Here is a 20,032-nt window from a genome sequence, read left to right as displayed (position 1 = left end):
TCTCTACCACCTCTTCACCTGTCCTTCATGACCCCCTTGTCTTAGTACCCCTGTTAGGTATACCTCATTTCTTCTGCCCCGTGTCCACTTGGGCTCTTCTGGTATATTTCCTTGTCCCTAGGGATTTACTCTCCTTTCTCCCTTCTTTTCTCTTGATCCATCCCTATGATTCGTCCCCCAGCCCATCCTCTATCCCTACCCCATTCCCTGCCTTGTCGCTGCAAGTCTGTGCCTACCCACTTTCCCCTAATAGCTCAGCTCTTTACCACCCAGTCCTCTTTTCTCATCTCCTCTACTTCCTGGGGTGTTGGAGATTTGGGTGCAAAGATGCAGGTTTTGATGGTTGGAACAGGACCTAGAAGACCTCCTCATCTGAGCCCTGTGGGACTTCTTATCCTAGTAAATTTTTCCCTTTTCTCAGCTGTGTTAGTCTGTCTCTTGCATCTGCCTCCCGGAATCATCCTTACTTAAGTCTAGACAGTGTGTGTGTATGGGGGGGGGGGGTGTTTCCAGAGTTGCTTCTAAGCTGAGTTCCCTGCGGCCTTCCCTGCTCCCAGGAGGAAGGTGTCCCCTGACCTCTAACCTGCCTCCCTGTGGCTACAGTCTGAACCAGCCCCTCCCAGAATGATCATATGGATCAACAGCTTTCTCCTCTGGGAGTCCTCAGAGCCTGAGTGCAGCGGGTGCATTGCCTGCAGCGTGTGCAGCCTCGGAGCCTAGGGACTGGTGATCTCTGTATCTAGAGGGTTTCGGATAGACTCTCTGAGATGGCTTTGAGATAGTGAAAGTCTCAAAGTATTGGGATTTCTAAATATCTGTATTCTAGGGGTTCATCTCTGACTCTGATCTGCAGGTTGGGTAAATTTGAAGAACACGTTCGTAGACAGAAAGGGGCTAGATTTTTCAAAAACTTTTCTACTCAGATAATCAGTTAGAATGGAGCTTAATGACCAGTTCTTTTCCTTCATGATACCCATGATGAATTATCTTGTAAAGGTGACAGAATTTGATTTTTCTTCCTCTAAATTCTTTCCCACTGCAGTACCTTAAACCTGTTTTTTCTCACTTTGAGGTCACCAACTTGATTTCTTTCTTACTTCCATAGTGCCTCTTCCCTGTGTCCCTTTGATGGTGTGTGGCATTAGGATTTAAAGGAGAGACAGTGTACAGAGATAAGGGTGAGGGAAGAACAGCTAAGTTGTGTAAGATGCCCCTGGGGGCATCTCTGAGTATGGGCAATGCTTGGTCTACTGTTTGTCCCCACCCTCAGCTTGAAATTTTGGAGGCCCCCTCTCTGTCCCAGGCCTGGATCTTCCATTCTTCCTTCCCCATTTCTTCCTCAAGCTCCTCACTGTACCTTGGAGAGTTTCCTCACCGGTGGAGTTGGCTTCCATCCTGTCTTTGGAGACTAGGGGAAGTAAGGGGTCGTTATTGAATCTTTGATCTCTGGGCATGGAGTGGGAGAAGAGATCAATTCAATCTCTGTTCATTCAAACAAAGGCATGTTTCCTGCCTCCTCACTCTCTAGCCCCTCCCAAAACCAGATGTTGGCAAGACCTATCCTCCCCCTGCCACCAGAAGAACCAGAATTTTCCCAGAGTTGAGCAGGGCTGGGCTAGAGGAGGAGGGAGCTGAGAATAGAGGAGAGGCAGGAGGAGAGGCCCTCTCCTGTCCCGGACTTTGTGAACTGGTAAGCTCCCCCACATCTTCTCTTTTCCAGATGTTTAGCTCTCAGAATTTCATGCCCAAATGTTCCTGTACCCTTGGCCCCATTCTTTCCCACAGCTGTGTAGCTTTCTCCTCTCACTCTCTTATAGCTGGGGGAGCCACCTTCCCTCCAAGTCCTTGTCTTCTGTGGTTTTTTGGGTGCCCTCCCTCTTCCCAGGCCCCCTGCCACCACCATTCTGTGTGCTTCTCTTCTGCCAGTTCTGCTGCACCCTCCATCTTTTCATTTTTTGGATATGGAGAGCACCGCCACCTTTCTCTGCCTCTGAATGTATACCCTTTCTGTCATGATATAATCCCCCTCCCTGAACCGCCCCTCTATATTTTTTTCCTGCAGTCTACAGAGCCCCCATGTGATGTGATTTCCCCTCCCCTCTCTCCTCCCAGATATATAGGCTTGTCTTCTGTTCCTTTAAATAAGTTACCATGTGCCTCACCCCCATCTGTGATCTCCAAGGCGGGTGGGTCTTATTCTCTTACTTTGTGGACTCTCTTCTTGCCATTTTGGGCCTCTGTCTCCTAAGTGCGTAGAACCTCCCTTACCATTTCTGTGTGTCTCTGTCCCCCCCAGATGTACGGGGACCCCCTATGCACCGAACCCAATACGTTCATTCCCCATATGATCGTCCTGGTTGGAACCCACGGTTCTGCATCATCTCGGGGAACCAGCTTCTCATGCTGGATGAGGACGAGGTGAGCAGAGTGGGAAGGTTGGGGAGACTTCTGGGTAGCATGGGAGAATGTGGAGAGAAAGATGAGGAGAATCCTCATTAGTGAAGGAGTGAGAGGCACAGAGAAGGCAAAGAAGAGAGAAACATTTGCAGGTGGTCTGAGGAGGGTGGCCATTGAGGTTTGGGTTGGGGTGTGCAAAAGGGTAAACATTCTGTCACCTTGGCTAGGGGATTTTTCTGGGCCCATGCAGTGTTGGGGAGGAGATGTGGTTCTGAAGACAGGGGTGGCTCCTGTTGTGGTCCTGCCCATATTGTGGGATAGGTTAGGATGGGAAAGGGAAACTGAAGGGCTTGGAGAAGGGGTGGCAGGAAATGGGCATTGCTTTGGAGGGATCACCTCCCAAGTGGTCCTCGGGAACCCTCTCCTGTTCTTCCCCCATGCCAGCAAGACCCATCACTCATCACTCCCAGGCCTGCCCCTATCGTGAGTGGGAACTGAGGGAAACCGGGACCAGGAAAGGGCCAGAAGGTCCTAGGAGAGATGACAGAAGTCAGTGGATCTTGGTGTGGATGGTGATGAAGACTGGGAAGGTGCCCAAGGTCAGGGTTTGGAGAGACCAGGAGAGCTTTCACCAAGGACATCAACCAGGAAAAAATACAAGGAAGGAGATGTCTGGGGAATGAGGGGAACTGAGAGTAGGGGACATTTTCTAAAGCAGTAGGAGTGGGAGAGGGGCAGGGACTAGCCAGAGTGTGGGAGGTGGGGACCAAGCAGGGCCATTAGAGCCAAGAGAGTATAGTTTCTAACTGGGCACTGGGTCAGCAGTGGAGGACCCATCAGAAGAAACAGTGGGTACAGATATGAAAGGTAGAGGCCCAGAGGTGTGCTTCAGTGAGTGGGGGGCCAGCTTTAGAGAGTGATAGGTAGCCTTGGAGACCAGTGAGGTGGTGAGAGGTGTTCCTGACACTGTTGGGGAGGGTGTGGTGAGGCAGGGCTAGAATTGGTTGGGGTTAACCAGGGTCTGGAGGGACCTGAGGATCAAGGGAGAGTGTGGGGAAGCTGGCTAGAGCTTCCAGGTCACAGAGTGAAGTCTAGGTGTCTAGGGGAGGACATGATGACTTTAAAGGAAAAGGTGGTTTGGGAGTCCAAGTTTTAGGCATTGGCCATTTGAGTGATTTACTAGTGGCCACCAGTCTTGACTAGGTTGGGGTCTGTAGGACCAGTTAGGGGAACTAGAACCAATAAGAGTGGGGACTGTTGTGGGGATTGAGAGGGTGGGATAACAAAGGAATGACAGAGCTGGGCAAAAGTCCAGGGGAGGTGGCCAGCAAGCTGAGGGGCAACTGAGTGGCCAGAGTCTGGAGTGGGAAGGGTGTGGGAGGGGATGGATAGGTGAGCAGTGTGTAGGGCCACAGAGGGCTGCAAGTAGGTGGATTGTGGACCTGGAGCTAGGGACTAGCAAGGTGGGGTGGTTCTTGTAGGGGTGGAGAAGATTGGAGGATTGGAGCTGGGGATGAGGCTCAGGAAGAGGGAATGGCTCAAGAGAAGGAGGCAAGTGAAAGAGGTTGAGCAGGGGCCAAGGGAAGGAGATGAAGGGTGGGGGGAGGTGACCAGGCCCTTTGAGCGGGGCGGGGAGGTTGGGTCCCAGTCTGGCCGAAAGCCGGGCCGTGGGAGGGAGACAAGCTGTAGATCCTGATTATAAATGCAGCTTCTGCTACCCCCGTGACAGGCACGGAGGGAGGGAAGGTGGTGAGGGAGGTGGGAGGTTGGGAGGAAAGCGGGGAGAATGGAGGAACTGAAGGTCAAGGGGAAAGGGGATTACCAGAGTAGCAGACTCCTGCGGGGTTGCGGGAAGAGCTGAGTCGGGTTTGGGAGAATTTCCCGGAGGGTGTTTCAAAAGAAATGAAGGGAGGAAAGAGGAGGATGGGACGGAAGGGAAAGGAGGGAGAGAGACTTGGAGAGAGAGGGGAAAGAGAAACCGACTCATCCCGAGACGCTTAAAGAGCGTGCAGGAGCAGGGGCCGAAGGTGGGCAGGCCAGGTGGAGAGGGAGGTTCATCCTTCCGTGGTGGGGGAGGGAAGGAGGAGGGACGGCCTGGGCCGGTGAGGTCTGACACACCCCCGCATCCCCTAGATACACCCCCTTCTGATCCGGGACCGGAGGAGCGAGTCCAGTCGCAACAAACTGCTGAGACGCACGGTCTCCGTGCCAGTGGAGGGGCGGCCCCACGGCGAGCATGGTACGGCGGCCGAGCAGGCTCTCGTGCCCTGGACAGTGGCGGGGAGAGGGCTGAAGGTGGACGGGACTGCAGGGGAGGGGGGAGTCGGGGAAATGAGGGAGCTGTCAGGGGGTGGGAGGAGGAGGAGACACGGTCTCTCATCCTGCGAGTGGGAGCCTGGAAGGAGAAGGCGCCCTCCTCTGGGATCTGGAGCGGGACTGGGGCTGTGGGTGAGAGGCCCCAGTGGTCTTTGCTGTGTTTCGCTCCCTTTTTGCTCTCCAGCAGCGAAGTTTGCCTGTTTTCCTGGTGCTTGTAAAAATAGTCTCCTTAGATCTTTAGCTTCCTGTCCGAGCGATCCTGCCCCTGCCCCTCCCAGCCCTTGGTCCGGGATCGTGGAGAGAATGACCTAGTTCCTGCCCTCCCCCCAGACCTCTGCCCCACCCCCACGCTCCTGATTCCTCTTCCAGACCTTCTGGCCTGTGGGCCCTCCCTCTTTTCTTGCCCCCTTTTCTCTTCTCTTCAACTGCTTCTATTTTCTGCAGAAATGTCACCCCCTTTCTCTTTCCTCTCCCGATTTCTCTTATTTTCCCCATCCCTCTTGATTCCTCTGTCGCTCCCCTCTGCTCCCGGTGGAACTTCATCAGACCCCCATCATCTCCTTTCTGTCTGTCTGTAGAGCTATCTGCTCAGTCTGTCTCTCCAACTCTCTCCCTCTCTCCATCTGTCTCTTCCCCTCCCTCCCTCTTTCTGCCCCCCCTCCACCCCCCTCTTTAGTCATTTAAAAAAAGATTTTTGTCTTCCTGAGAAGTTCGCTTAAAAGGTTTCCATGGGAACAGTGAGGGGAGATGAAGGCAGAGAACAGAGATCTGCAGCCAAGGTGCAGAGAGACGCCCTCAGCCCCCAGAAACCCCCTTATCACTGCCCCCTACCACTGCATTTCCCTTCCAGGACTAGGGATCCAGTTCCTTCATTCCCCCCAGCCCCTGGTGACTCTTTCTTCCACCAGCAGCCCCTTCCCTCAGGGATCCAGGCTCCCAGTTTCTCTTCCTCAAAGAGATCCAGTGTCCTGTCTCCATCCCTTAGCTCCCTATATATAACCCTCTTCTGATAGGCACAGGTCTCAGTGCCCTTGGGGGCCAGCTCTGGGACCCTGGGTTGGTAGGTGGGTGGGCAGGGATGTGTGTCGTTGTCATGGAAACCTCTGACCATGGGGTGGGGGGTGTGGAGAGCACATTTCTATGAGGCAAAGCCAGGTGGTGGTGATGGTGTGTACAGAGAATGTGTGTGATGTCTGTCACATCTGTGTGTGTGCGTGTGTGTGTGTCATGTTCATGTCTGGGAAAGATTTGTGTGTGTGCACATGTGCATACCTGTGTGTCCAGGCCAGAATGGTCACATGCTCACGGAGCATGTTTATCATATGTTGGTTGGTTGATACCTCTGCCCACATAATCCCCATGTTTCTCCTTATCCTGAGTCCTTGGGGTCTGGGGTCTCTGGTGTGAGTCTCCGGTGTGTTTTGGGTGGGGGCATCCGTGTTTGTTTGGATTTGGGGATGATATGTGGAGGTCGTCGTGTTGAGGGTTCAGTAGGGGTTGGAAGAGGGTCCTATATCTAGTTGGGGGGAGGGTCTAGTGAAGAGTTGATGATAGCTGGTGAACGTCTGGGGTTTTCAGGGGGACATGGAATCTGTAAAGGGCATAGAGGATATGCAGGGACACAGGGATCTTTAGGGGCTTGGGGGCCTGGGTCCGCGAAGGTATGTGCTGAAGCTGTGGACGCTGGAGCCCAGGAGAGGTCGCCGGACCTTTGAGGGGCATTGGAATCCAGGGCTCCTCCTCTGCTGGGTGGAGCCGCCGCCCCTCGCTTCCTCCGCGGTTTTGGTGGGGGTCCTGCTCGGGAGGGGATGGTGGGAGGCCCGGTTGGTTTTGGGGGTCCCCTCGCCCCCCTCCCCCGTCTCTCTCGCGCTGTCTCCGGGCGACGGGGCTCGTGACAGAGGCGGCCACGGCAGCAGCGGTCGCCTAGCAACGGCGGCGGGGCCCGGGCAACGGCGGCAGCGGCGGGAGCGGCGGCGGAGGGAGCCGTTCCCGCGGCCGTCACCGCGCGGCCGGCCGTCCCGGGCCCCGCCGCCGCCCCCAACGCGCCGGGCGGCGCGAGCCGGGCCGCGCCGCCCCCTCTCCCGCCGCACCCCGCCCCTCCCCCGCGCAGGGGCGGGGCCCCTCCCCCACCGGGGACACCCCCGACCCCCCCCAGGGGGCGGTGCGAGGTAAGGGCGGGGCCCGGCGGACGAAGAGCGCGCGTGGGGGCGGGGGCGCGCGTGTGCGTGGGCGCGGGGAAGGGGGTGGGGAAGCCGCGGCGGCGGCGGCGGCGGCGGCGGCAGCTGCTCCCTCCGCATGTTCTCGCTGCATCTTCCGAGTGGGGGGAGTTATGGTAACTGGAGGGGGGCAGTGGAGGTGGGGGGTCGGGGACCGGCCTCCGGGGGGCCAGGGTCGCGAGCACGCGGGGGAGGCCGGTGTGGGGTGGTCTCGGAGCCCCTTGGTGGAGACAGCAGCCCGTGTGCCCGTGTATGTGTTCGTGTCCATGCTCCTGTCCCCCGTGTGTCGATGCCATGTGTACCCGGGGCCCAGTTCCTCATGCACACATGTGCACCCAGCCGTGTGCAAGCCTGTCCTCTCTCATCGTGCCTCTGTCCGGTTCCTGCCTAGGAGGCTGCTGGGCCAGCCACTGGCCATACTGGTACATGTCACCTCTGACCCTGAGCTTGCATGTCCCTGGCTGGAGCTCACCTCCAGGCAGTCTCCTGTGTCTAGGGATGTGTGGAAGCATGAGCAAGATTTTCTCTGCCCTGGTGGCAGGTGTGTGTCTTTGCATGTGTTCCATCATTGGCCTGGGTATCTGTGTCAATCCCAGCACGGGTGTCCAGGGCGTGTCTGGATGTGGGTGGTGTGCAAGTGGGGGAAGGGAGTGCGTGTGTGTAAGTGGGCTTCTTGGAACCCTACTATATGTGAAACACCTTTGGGGTGGGCAGGTGTGAGCCCTGCTCTGTCTGGGAGTGGGGACAGAAAAGGTGAAAAGGAAAGGAGTGGAGAGAAAGTGGAAAAGTGGGGAGAAAGGAGGTGAAGAGGAATGAGGGAGGTTTCGCTAGGAGAAAAGGGATAGCTGGAGAATGGGAATGTGGGAGATGTTTGAGCCAGATTGAGGAAAAAAGAGGATAAGAGAGCTTAAGATGGGGAACTGGATGGGGATGGAGGGAGAAAGGGTCTGGAAGCTGGGGAGGAGGAGTGGGGAGAGCAGAGAGGCCTGTGAGTAAAGCTGTTTGAGAGAAGTAAGGGGCAAGATGAGAGAGGCCACTGGTTCATGTAGGCTGTAGGATCAGGCTTAGTTGGATGAGGGATGGCCCCTCAGGCATGGAGCCTGGCTCATGGTGGGGCCTATCACCGCAGGGACTGTCAGTAGAGCTTTCTGTCCCCAGCACAGAGTTTTGCCCCCCATTTCTCTGCTCTGTCCAACTCTGTTCCTCATCCTGCTCTGGCAGCCTCCCTCCTTGGCTCCCCTCGAGAGCTGCCAGCTGGGTATGACAGGGAAGAAAGGCTGAAGGGAAGGTTAGGGATTTGGCGAATTGGAGGGCAGGGGGAGATTCTGTGGGTGATGGCAAGATTAGAGAGGTTGAAGAGGCGGGAGTCCAAGCCCTTGCTGTGTGTGTGTGAGAGTGCGATTGTGTGTGTACACAGGGTGTGTACATGTGTGGGTGTGTGCACAATGCCTGTGTTACGGGTATGTGTAGGTGGCTGTTATGTGTGTGCATGCGTGTATACATCGTGTAGGGATGGGACATGGAGACCCAGGACTGCAGGGTGCACTGACCAGGTTTGCTGTGTGTGTACACGCGTATGTGCCATGTTTTCTGTACATGCCACTGTATGCAGCATTCATAACATAATGTCCTGTGTTTCTGTCACTCTCTTTTTTTCTACATGTTTTTCTTTTTTGTGGCAGTGAAAGTCTTTGTAAGCATTTGTGTTTGTGGCCTCCACGTACCTGTGACTTACAAGTGAGTTCATGGATCTTAGTTTCTGATAACGTGTAAGGTTATATTACTTCCAAGAGCCAAGGAAGCCAGTTCGCAAATTTGTTCTCTTTCTGTTAATTCTGTAGTTCCAAAGCAAAATTCTAGTCGATTTAAAGTTAGTCTTTGTGCCTTTATTAGAGGAGCTTGCATATGGAAGTAGTGGCTGAGTTTGGTTTCTTTGGAACGGGAGTGTGGCAGCCATATCGAAGAAATGCAGAGACTAAGAAAAAGATATCCTGACGCCTTAGATGCATTGTTGAATGTGTCCTAGACGGGTAATTGATTCATTTGCTCCTCATTTTCTCCTCCTTGGAGAGCAATCATGGATGCCTGCGTCGGAGTCAGTCAAGGGCTGGGGGAAAAGAAGGGGTTGTCCTGAGATGAAGTGGATGTTGTCATACTTCTCATGTGAATGAATGATGTTTGTGCTTTTGGGGTACCAGGATACCTTGCTGTGATTGGGTCCACAGTATACTCAGGCATGTATCTTAGAGGTTAAACCAACTTCCTGTGTGTGTGTGTGTGTGTGTGTGTGTTAGGGTTAACTGTCCATTCCTGTAACGTGCTGCCCACATGATTGCCCAAGGGACTGGGGACACACGTCCACACCAGCAGCTCTCATGTGGGTGTCTGGGTCAAAATGTGTACTCTCCTGTTGCAGTGTTCACATATGTCTAAGAATGTATCCCGTGGGGTATGTGGGCCTCAAGGTCTCAGAATGTGGATCTGTGGCACGCCTGTGCTCACAGTTGTCTGTATGTCTCATAAGCACCTAGATCCCTATTTTTTGTACTGTGGTGATATACACGTATCCCCACAGTTCAGTGTGTGTTTCTGTGCTCTACACACTGTTCCCAAGGGTCTGGCAAGGGTTCCTGTGTCATGGAGCCCACATTTTTGTAGACAGACCTTCTAACACCTGGATTTTAGAAGCAAAGGGAAGCTGGATACTGATTCTAGGGCAAGTTGCTGGTGATTTGCAATTCTGGAAGCAGACAGTGAAAATGTAGCTGGCTGTGGTCCTCCCTTGTTCCGGAACCTAGAGAGTTAACAGGCAGCTCTTCCGGTCCCCCCCTCCCAGTCTGTAGCTTCTTGTTGCCGTGGAGATGGTAGCCCCGCCCCTGATGCAGCACCTGCCCCCCCATTGGCTGCAGTGGTGACTGTGGGGCTGAGGGGGGAGCCCAGGCCTGGGCAGCCATTCTGGAGCTGGAGCCGGAGCTTGGCATCCCCCCACTTTCATTCTCCTCTAGCCCCTTTGCCCCTCTCAATTCCCTGGCAGCAGAGCCTCAGCTTCCCTCCTCGAGCTGCCACCCCTCTAGACTCTTGGCAGTCCGGCCTTCATCCGCATTCTCCTCCCCTCCTCCTCCTCTCCCTACCCTCACTTGGGAGTCCCCTGAACCTCCACTGCTCATCCTCCCCGCTCCCTGCCCACTCCCCCACTCTCCTGCATTCTTCTCTTTCCTCTACCCCCTCCTTCCCTTCTGAGTCCCAGCCACTGCAGTGCACGTGGAACCGGCCCCTTCTCCCCTCCCCCCCCCCATCTGCCCCTTCCTTGGATTTTCTGTCCCCAGGCTTCTTCCCCTGCCACTCCTCACAGGTCTCTTCTAAGACTTCCCCCTCCAGACCAGGGAGGGGGTCATGGGAGGCAGCCCTGGCTCTTCAGATGGACAAGGGTTCCAGGAGAGGGGAGCAGGTGAAAGATGTGCCCAGCTGAGGGGAGAGGAAAGCCTGCCTATGGGCAATGACCTTTAACCCAACTTCCCCCCCAGCTAGCCCCTTCCTGGGGGGGTGGGCACCAAGGACCTAGCTTCCGTGGATCTTTGGTGTCCTTCGACCACTGGGGTTTTACTGACCCTCTCAGCCATGCCCTTCTGCTGACTGCCAGTCCCAGTCATGGGCCTAAGGCCTCCCACCCCGTCCCCCTCGGGGGGCTCCGGCTCGGGTTCTTTACCCCCTCCTTCCCGCCGCCAGCCTCTCAGCCGCCGCTGCTCTTCCTGCTGCTTTCCGGGGGGTAGGTGAGGCTGGAGCTGAGGGGCAGAGGGAGGTGGGCGAATGGGCTGGGGTCAGAAGTGGACACCTGGGCTAACAACGACCCCTCCCAACCTCCCTTCTGGCTCTTTTCCCCTCTCCAGAATACCACTTGGGTCGCTCGAGGAGGAAGAGCGTCCCAGGGGGGAAGCAGTACAGCATGGAGGCCGCCCCCGCTGCGCCCTTCCGGCCCTCGGTGAGTGAAGGCGCCTGCCAGATGTGGCTCAGCTGGGCCCCCTCCCCTCCAGTCCCAGCTGGAGTTCCAGCATTCTGAGAAAGGGGGCAGGAGGGAGAGAGAGCACGCACTTGCCTCTCCCTACCTCTTTGGTTTCCCCCTCCTTGGCTCTGTCCCCCTGTTTCTCAGACCAGCCCTCCCACCTTCTCCAAGCTGGTGTGTGTGTGTGTGTGTGTGTGTATGCGTGCATGTGTGTGAGTGCTTTCACCCGTTGGGAGCAAAGGAAGACAAATTGGTAGCAGGGCTCCTATCTCCGTTTCCTCACCTCTAGAGGCTTCCCTTTTCTCCCATCCCACTTTCATCCAGGGACTCCTTCCCAGGTGAGGGGTGAGTAGGTAGAACTGACCCTGCCCCAACCCACCCATATCCCCATTTACAACCCACCCCAGCAAGGCTTCCTGAGCCGGAGGTTAAAAAGCTCCATCAAACGCACAAAGTCACAACCCAAACTTGACCGGACCAGCAGCTTTCGCCAGATCCTGCCTCGCTTCCGAAGTGCTGACCATGACAGGTACAGGGGCTGGGGTGAGTGGGGTGAGTTGGATGCAAGACAGGGGGTCCTTGGGTGAGATTGGAGGGAAGGGGCTTGTCTGGGTGCAGAGAGTGAAGGCCCTGGATTGGCTGAGGGAGGCTTTGGGCCAGGGGACAGAATGGAGAAGAGGCAGCAGCAAGAGAGGGGCAGGGGGTAGGGAGAGGACAAGCAGAGAGGCAGGAAGGGGAATGAAGGTGAAGCCAAGGAGGGACTCTTGTGGCCAACAGAAGGATGGGCTCCAGCCCAGGATTGAAGGAGATGTATAGGACAGAGAAGGAGTAGTGGAACCTGGAAAGAACAATGAAGGAATCCAGGGAAGGGGGCAGTGGGTTGGTAGGAGAGGGAGCAATGTGACCGAGGGAGAAGGGTGTGAGGGCATGGCAGCCGCTTGGAGTGGGGCTGGGGCTGGCAGTTACCAATGGATGAGGGAAGGGGAGCATGAGGGAAGGGGAGGCTGGCACAGCTACACAGGTGGGCAAAACAGGGAGGGGAAGCTTTAGGGTTAATCATGGATTGAAGTGCGAGGAAGAAGCCCTCAGAGAATTTCAGACGGTACTGTCTCTGAGGAGGGGTTGCAGGAGATCTGATATTTACTTCTGTTGTCTGCTTCTTGGGGTCCCTCTTTGGGTTTCCCCTCACCCAGTCACTCCCTAGGGAGAACCCTGTCCTTCCTTTTCCCCCATGTCTGGCCGCCCCCAGGATTGGGCAGGTAGGGAGGTTGGGATAGGTGAGTCACACCGTCCCCTGCCCCCATCCCATGTCACCAGAGCTGGATTTGGGCCTGGGGGGGGTGAGGGCATGGTATTCCTGGCCGCGGGGGCGGGGGGCCGGGGGAGCGTCGCGCTGACGGCAAAGGAGCCCAAGATGACGGGGCTGCTATAAATAGCTTCATGGAGGCTCCCACACCCGAGCTCCCCCTCCCGCTTTCCTCCTGCTCTCCACTCTTCCTCCCCTAGCCATCTCCCAGCCGCTATCTTATCCCTCTGTATTGTGTGGCCCAGCATTCATTCCCTCAGCCCCCTTTACCTTCTGCTCTCTGGTGCAGTCCCTGCTTGTCCCCCCATCTCTGTTCCCACGCCCCTCTTTCCGGCTGCTCCTCCCCATCTTCTCCCATCCTCTGTCTTTCTGCACGTGGCTTTGCCTCCACCTGCTCCCTCCTGCCCTACCTCCCCCTCTTTCCCAGGCCCCATTTTCCATCTTTTCCTTCGCATTTCTCTGCCCACAGCTTTCTCCTATTTCTTGTGATTTACCTTCCCTCTTTTTCCTGATTCTGCTAAAAACTTGTCCTTTTCTTGCATTCATTCATTCTTTGAATCATTAAATGTTTCTTAGGTACTAGCTGTGTGCCAGGCCCAAACAAACATCATCTTTGTACTTCTGGTTCTTTACTTCCACTTTTTCTCCCTTATATTGAGGCTCTGGTTTCAGCTAGAAGTCCCACCTGGAAGTGCCCCAGGCCCACCTGTTCTCTCTCTCTCTCTCTCTCTTTTTTTCCCTACCATGGTCTATTTCTGGGTTGAGATATTTCCAGGTGTCCCCAGTCCTCACAACCCCTTAGGTGTGAATTGGGGAGGTAGGGGATTCTTAAAGGGTCCTGGCTTCTCTCACTTCGCTCATGTCCTTCCCCAAGGATAGGCCAGCTTTCTTTCTGTCCCTGTCCATATGGGAAGGGGGTTCAGGAGGCTCTTTTACCTCGGATAGGTCTCTATCCTAGAGCTGGCCCCTGGGTGTGTCAGAAGAGTGAGGCCCTGATCCTGTGGTCTGACCCTTCCCTGCCAGGGCCCGGCTGATGCAGAGCTTCAAGGAGTCACACTCGCATGAGTCCTTGCTGAGCCCTAGCAGTGCAGCCGAGGCCTTGGAGCTCAACCTGGATGAAGATTCCATTATCAAGCCAGTGCATAGCTCCATCCTGGGCCAGGAGTTCTGTTTTGAGGTACTGGGTCTAGGGGGCTGGAGAGGGCAGGAGTGATGGAGGGTGAGGGCACAGAGGCCTGGAGAAAGTGGCACAGGTGGGGATGGTAAGGAAACAGAAACTTCTGGGGCTGGGAGAGAGGAGGGTAGGTAAGGGAGGAAGACATGGTGATGGGATCTTGGGTGCTTAGGAGTCACCTCCCCTCTGGAGCCCCATCTCAACCCCCCACCCCTCTTTAGGTCACAACGTCTTCAGGAACAAAATGTTTTGCGTGTCGTTCCGCGGCCGAAAGGGACAAATGGATCGAGAATCTACAACGGGCAGTGAAACCCAACAAGGTATTGGGAGTAAAGGAGACACAGACAGCATGGGCAAGGCAAAGGTCAAACCACAGGGGAAGCTGGGGGCCTAGAGGGCAAGGTGAGCTAAAGGGAAGGGGGGCTTGGGGAAGAGGGGACCTGGATGAGCAGGAGGTGATCCCCACGTTTCTCTGAGTCCCCATTTCTTTTGGCATTCTTTTTGCCTCAGGGTCTATTACCGTAGAAGTCATAGACTTACAGCGTTGATCCATCTTTCCTGGAGGCAAGCAGTGCCCGCCAGTACCCTGACAGCTGGACACCTAGCCCCTGCTTGCCACGTCTCTGGGAGACTCATAGAGTTGGCAGTTAGCCAAGCCTCTAGACCTTAGTTTCCTCTCTATAAAGCTGGTGGGAATGGGGTTTATATGACAGTTAGATGACCTCTAAAGTCCTTCTGGCTCTGAGATTCTACAAGTCTGGGTTGTTCCCAAAGCTTCTATCTCCCAGGAGTAATGCTCCCAGTTTCATCAGCTCTTCTTGGATCCCAGGCTCCAGTGAGCTCACAGTCCTGGCAGCCCTCCTCTGGGGAAATCCCTTGTTTTTCATTGTCCATAACTAGACCCAAGAGGCTGGGTGCAGTCTGACCCATGCAGAGTCTGAACACCAAGTTCTGTTCGCGTGGCAGCCTCCCTGAGCTTGACCAAGACCTTGTGGTCCTATGCATCCCTGGGCCCTTTCACAACGACTCCGCATGTAGCCTTGCCCATCCCGTATTTATGCAACTCACTTTTTTGTTTGTTTTTGTAATCAATCTCTGATTGTTTTGGGGGAACTCCCCAGTTCACCCCTTCAAATTACACCTTATTATTTTTGGTTTATTCTTTGAGATTTTGAACTTTTCCCAAGGCTGATTCTGTTGTCTGATGTAGGAGCCCCTTGCTGTACTAGTTGTCCAGGGCTGCAGTAACAAATAACTGCAAATTAGGTCACTTAAAACGAAAGAACTTTATCCTTCCACAGTTTAGAAGACCAAAAGTCCAAAAAGAAGGTGCTGGCAAAACCCTAGTCCCTCTGAAGCTCTAGGAAGAACCCTTCCCTGCCTCTTTTTGTTTTTCTCATTTTTTCTTCCTAGGCTCTTGATAGCTCTTTGACTTGTAGCTGCATCTGTCCAATTTCTGCCTCCGTGTGCCTTCAATTTAGGTCTCTAAGTGCCCCCCTGCATACAGAAATGAGCCATTGGATTTAGGGCCTACACTAATCCAGAGTGGATATGTCTTGATATGAGTAGATCAGCAAGGACCCTTTCCGTAGTGAAGGCCACGTTCATAGGTTCCGAGTGGACATGAATTTTGAGGGGGGTACACTATTCAACCCAGTACGCACATCTCAGCCTTCTGACTGCCGTCTTAGAGATCCTGTCGCGTTTTTTCACTACCTCTCCCCTTTTGGTGTCTCTGTCTCTCTCTCCCCTCCCTGTTATCCGCCGGGCCCACCCTACCCCCCCAGGACAACAGCCGCCGGGTGGACAATGTGTTGAAGCTGTGGATCATAGAGGCTCGGGAGCTGCCCCCCAAAAAGCGGTACTACTGCGAGCTGTGCCTGGATGACATGCTATATGCGCGCACCACCTCCAAGCCCCGCTCGGCCTCGGGGGACACCGTCTTCTGGGGTGAGCACTTCGAGTTCAACAACCTGCCGGCTGTCCGCGCCCTGCGGCTCCATCTGTACCGTGACTCAGACAAAAAGCGCAAGAAGGACAAAGCGGGCTATGTCGGCCTGGTGACTGTGCCCGTGGCCACCCTCGCTGGGCGCCACTTCACAGAGCAGTGGTACCCCGTCACCCTGCCGACGGGCAGCGGGGGCTCCGGGGGCATGGGTGGCTCAGGAGGTGGTGGGGGCTCGGGGAGTGGCTCCGGGGGCAAGGGCAAAGGAGGCTGCCCGGCTGTGCGGCTGAAGGCGCGTTACCAGACCATGAGTATCCTGCCCATGGAGCTGTATAAGGAGTTTGCAGAGTACGTCACCAACCATTACCGGATGCTGTGTGCGGTGCTGGAGCCCGCCCTGAATGTCAAGGGCAAGGAAGAGGTGGCCAGTGCACTGGTTCACATTCTGCAGAGTACAGGCAAGGCCAAGGTGAGCGCTGTGCCCTCAGGAACAGGTGACCCAGCAGTGGGCACTTGCTGGGGGGTGGGAGTGGGGTGGATAGTAAGGATAGGGCACTTTGTCTTCGGAATGAGCTTGGGTTGGACAGAGGCCGACCCTTGGATTTTCCCGGGCCTCAGGACTTCCTTTCAGACATGGCCATGTCTGAGGTGGACCGGTTCATGGAACGGGAGCACCTCATATTCCGCGAGAACACGCTCGCCACTAAAGCCATAGAAGAGTACATGAGACTGATTGGTCAGAAATACCTCAAGGATGCCATTGGTATGGCCCACCCTCCGGTCTCCCTCCTCCCAAACCTACCAGATGTGCATCCCAACCCTAAACCTGGCTACTCCAGACCCCAGGTCTCCCTTCCTCAGCTTGATGCTTCCTAGCCTCGAGTCCCTGGCCTCTGGCCTCCAGCCGTGGGATTCCGCGATTCCCCAACCCAGGCAGCCCCCATCCCTGCCCTTGGCAAGTGTGACCACCCGGTGTTGTGCCCCCACCCCAGGGGAGTTCATCCGTGCTCTGTATGAGTCCGAGGAGAACTGCGAGGTGGACCCCATCAAATGCACGGCGTCTAGCCTGGCTGAGCACCAGGCCAACCTGCGGATGTGCTGTGAGTTGGCCCTGTGCAAGGTGGTCAACTCCCACTGGTGAGACTGGGAACGCTGGGTGGGGGCCGGGGCCGGGGTCGTGTGTTCATCTGTTCATCCATCTGTCCATCCGCAAAGAGGACTGAGTACTGGGTATGGGCAGAGCAGTGTGTTGGGGGCTGTGAGGCAGACAGACAGGATTGAGGCCTGGCCCTGCCCTGAGAGGGCGTCACCCGGAATGCGTAGGAACGGAGTTGATGCACGGAAGGCCACATAACAGTTGTAGTAGGTGTGAAGTGTCAAGTGAGGCTTCCCCCAGGAAACGTAAGGTCAGAGAAGGCAGAGCTTTGATGGGGACAAGCAGGGAAGGCTTCATGGAGGAGGTGTCCCTGGGGCTGGGCTTTGAAGACTGGGTTGGGTTCTGATACATGGATATGGTGGGCAAATGAGACATGGCAGGAGAAGGCTGTGGGACAGGCACATGAGTGAAGGTGAGGGCCCCGGGAGATTTTGGGGGCCGGTAGTTAGCTGAGGTTTCGTGGAGCCCGCAGCTCCTAGTGGAGAGTGAAAGGAGGAGAGGTCCGGACAGGGGGGTTGGAGTTAGAATCTGGAAGTCCTCAGCTGTCAGGCTAAGGAGACTGAGTTCACCGGTGGGTCATGGGATGCCATTAGTGGTGCTAGTGCCAAGAAGTATCACGATCGAGAAGATTAATCCTTAAGTGGTGTAGAGTGCAGGGCGTGACGAGTAGGGAGAGCACGGTGCAGGCTAGCTGGAGGTGATTGTTTCTGGGTGAGGTGTGGGTCAGGATGGTGGCAGGGAGGGGAGAAAGGGCCTGCTGTGAAGGCCCCTCTGAGGAAGGGATCAGCTGGAGTTGTCAACTGACTGGGAAGAAGGGAACTTGTCTGTGGGGAGTCACGGATGACTTGAGAGGCCATGAGGCTGGTGTTTGAGACCTGCGGCCTCATTGACAGAACCCAGGGAAGTCAGGAGGAGGAGCTTGGAGGTGTGGGGGCGATGGTGAGCTCTGTTTTACACTACACGAGTCAGAGTTTAAGGTGTCAATGGGATGCTGAAGTGGAACGGGGAGGTGGGGGAGTGAGCGCTGAGCCATCGCAGGGAGTGGGGATCACGCAGGGGCACCTCCATCCCCATTTCCCTGGAATCCAGAAGAGTTGGGGGGGTCCGAGCTCCCTGTACCTCAAGTGACCCCCCATCTCTCTCCCATCTCTGTCTCTCCCTGGTGTCTGTTTTTCTTCTACTCCTCTCCTTGTCTCTCTCATACACCCTCCGTCTCTCTCCCGCATGTCTCTCTCCCCTCACCTTCTCTCCCCCTCCATTTCTCTCTCCCCGATCTGTCTGTTCCCTCTCCCATAGGCCTCTTCTTCCAACAGCCTTCCGTCTTCCTGCTGCAGTCCCTCCCTCCCTGTCTCTCCCTGACTCTGTTTCCACACCCTCACCTCCTACCACCCCCCTCAGCATGTTTCCTGGAAGCTGAGGGTCTCTGGGGCTCAGTCCCGGTCTCTCTCTTTCTCTCTCTCTCTCTCTGTCTCCCCACCCCTTCCCCTCAGCGTGTTCCCGAGGGAGCTGAAGGAGGTGTTTGCATCTTGGCGACTGCGCTGCGCAGAGCGGGGCCGGGAGGACATCGCTGACAGGCTGATCAGCGCCTCGCTCTTCTTGCGCTTCCTCTGTCCAGCCATTATGTCGCCCAGTCTCTTTGGGCTCATGCAGGAGTACCCAGATGAGCAGACCTCACGAACCCTAACCCTCATCGCCAAGGTCATCCAAAACCTGGCCAACTTTTCCAAGTGAGGGAAGCCTCAGGCAGGGGTAGGGTGGGGCTGGGGGTGGCCAGGAAGGGTCTCCCGAGTCCCCAGAGACCCTCAGATGGGTGGGTGTGAGGCCTTCTGTGTGCGTGACCTCTACCTTCTGGACACCTTGGCCAGGTTTACCTCAAAGGAGGACTTTCTGGGATTCATGAATGAGTTTCTGGAGCTGGAGTGGGGTTCCATGCAGCAGTTCCTGTATGAGATCTCCAACCTGGACACGCTGACCAACAGTAGTAGCTTTGAGGGTTACATCGACTTGGGCCGAGAGCTCTCCACACTCCATGCCCTGCTCTGGGAGGTGCTGCCCCAGCTCAGTAAGGTCAGCAGATGCCCATCTGCCCCTTCCCCAGGTGTTTCCAGAGGCTCCAGTGGCCCGAGAGACCACCCCTCGCACAGATTTTTCTCCCCTCCCTGTCCCCACCCCTGTTTCTACCACTCCCCCAGTTCGGACACCATTCCCCCCCGCACCCTCTGGGGCTCTCTTAGAGCTGGGCGCTCAGGTAACAGCCTCACCCTTCCAGGAAGCCCTCCTGAAGCTGGGCCCACTGCCCCGGCTCCTCAACGACATCAGCACAGCTCTGAGGAACCCCAACATCCAAAGGCAGCCGAGCCGTCAGAGCGAGCGGCCCCGGCCTCAGCCTGTGGTGCTTCGGGGCCCGTCGGCCGAGATGCAGGGCTACATGATGCGGGACCTCAACAGGTGAGCACCGGGGACCCCCATGCCTGTGCCCTAGGGCCCCCGACTTCTCTGCTCCGGGGACATCTCACTGGGCCCCTGTGCATCTCTCTTAGGCATGAAAGAAAGGAAAAAGAGGCAGGCTGTCAGAGAAAATGGTAAGGAGACGGGTTAGGCTGAGAGCCCTTTAAGGCCAGAGGCAGTAGGCATCTCCGAGCCCCAGGAAGAGTGAGGGGGCTCCTCTGCCTCCAGCCTATTGGAAGTCCCTCTGCCGGCGCATGCCTGCCCCAGAGCCAAGGTTCAGCCACACATGCTGGATCAGCCGTGTAGCACCCAAACACTGAACTGTCTCTGGCCTGGTTGGTAAATAAGCACCACCCTGGCCCCCGCCAGAACCTAGCGGACCTCAGTCACCACCCAGCGCTGGGGAAGTAATGTGGGTATCCTAGCAGGGCCTCCTGAGCCCCAGCATCCATTTCGACGCAGCGGCCTCGGCTGCTGCTTATTCTACTGACCGCCCTGCTTGTCCCTCCGCCCCGGTCTCCCTCCATGATGCCATACGCATTCCACCATTCCCACCTCTCCTTCCATGCATCCACGCCTTCTGCCCACCTCTCTCCTTCTCTCTGTCTGTGCTTGCCCCTCTTCCCATCTCTCTCCAGCTCCATCGACCTTCAGTCCTTCATGGCTCGCGGCCTCAACAGGTGAGGGGCTCTCCCCTCCCCCGTACCCCTCTCCTCTCCTCTCTGCTCCCCCGTCCCACTCCAGTGGCCTTCACCTTCCTCCTCTCCTCTTCTCCTCCATGCACCCTCATCTCCTCCATATCTGCCCAGACTTGCCCTCATCCCTCCTCTTGGTGCCCCCATCTCCCCTCCTCTAGGCCTCACTCCCTTCCTGGAGGGGTCTCTTCCTTTCCTTTTTCCCGTGTATCCCCTCCCATGCTCCCTGCCGGCCCTTTGCAGAGCTGCCACCACCAGCTCCCCGCCCTTCCCTGCAGGTCCCGCTTCTCACCCTAAGGCCTGTGCCACCCCACAGCAGGCTCAGTTGCCAGTGGCCACGGCCTCACCTCCTGCTCGTATGCCCCTTTCCCTTCCCGCA

At 56.2% G+C, this 20,032-nt stretch overlaps 1 protein-coding gene across 4 annotated transcripts in view; it reads left to right on the top strand.

Annotated features, from left to right (window-relative positions):
• SYNGAP1 (synaptic Ras GTPase activating protein 1) overlaps nucleotides 1-20,032 on the top strand; it is a gene marked incomplete at both ends in the record, with an annotated part of 29,683 nt that overhangs the window by 1,047 nt on the left and 8,604 nt on the right. For 2 of the 4 annotated variants that reach the window (XM_080806844.1, XM_080806843.1), the window contains 13 exons: nucleotides 2,297-2,418; nucleotides 4,531-4,636; nucleotides 10,817-10,908; nucleotides 11,337-11,458; nucleotides 13,259-13,412; nucleotides 13,631-13,729; nucleotides 15,197-15,823; nucleotides 15,973-16,117; nucleotides 16,347-16,491; nucleotides 18,001-18,237; nucleotides 18,376-18,577; nucleotides 18,780-18,958; nucleotides 19,597-19,638. In XM_080806844.1, coding sequence (XP_080662970.1) covers nucleotides 2,297-2,418; nucleotides 4,531-4,636; nucleotides 10,817-10,908; nucleotides 11,337-11,458; nucleotides 13,259-13,412; nucleotides 13,631-13,729; nucleotides 15,197-15,823; nucleotides 15,973-16,117; nucleotides 16,347-16,491; nucleotides 18,001-18,237; nucleotides 18,376-18,577; nucleotides 18,780-18,958; nucleotides 19,597-19,638 — 2,272 coding nt within the window. Of the gene's footprint in view, nucleotides 1-2,296; nucleotides 2,419-4,530; nucleotides 4,637-7,008; nucleotides 7,046-10,816; nucleotides 10,909-11,336; nucleotides 11,459-13,258; nucleotides 13,413-13,630; nucleotides 13,730-15,196; nucleotides 15,824-15,972; nucleotides 16,118-16,346; nucleotides 16,492-18,000; nucleotides 18,238-18,375; nucleotides 18,578-18,779; nucleotides 18,959-19,596; nucleotides 19,639-20,032 lie in introns of those variants that run through there. The other 2 variants (XM_080806845.1, XM_080806846.1) reach the window with 2 other exon arrangements.

This window comes from Martes martes (genome assembly GCF_963455335.1).
Source record: "Martes martes genome assembly, chromosome: 6".
Taxonomy (NCBI): Eukaryota; Metazoa; Chordata; class Mammalia; order Carnivora; family Mustelidae; genus Martes; species Martes martes.
This window is presented reverse-complemented; position numbering and strand designations above follow the sequence as displayed.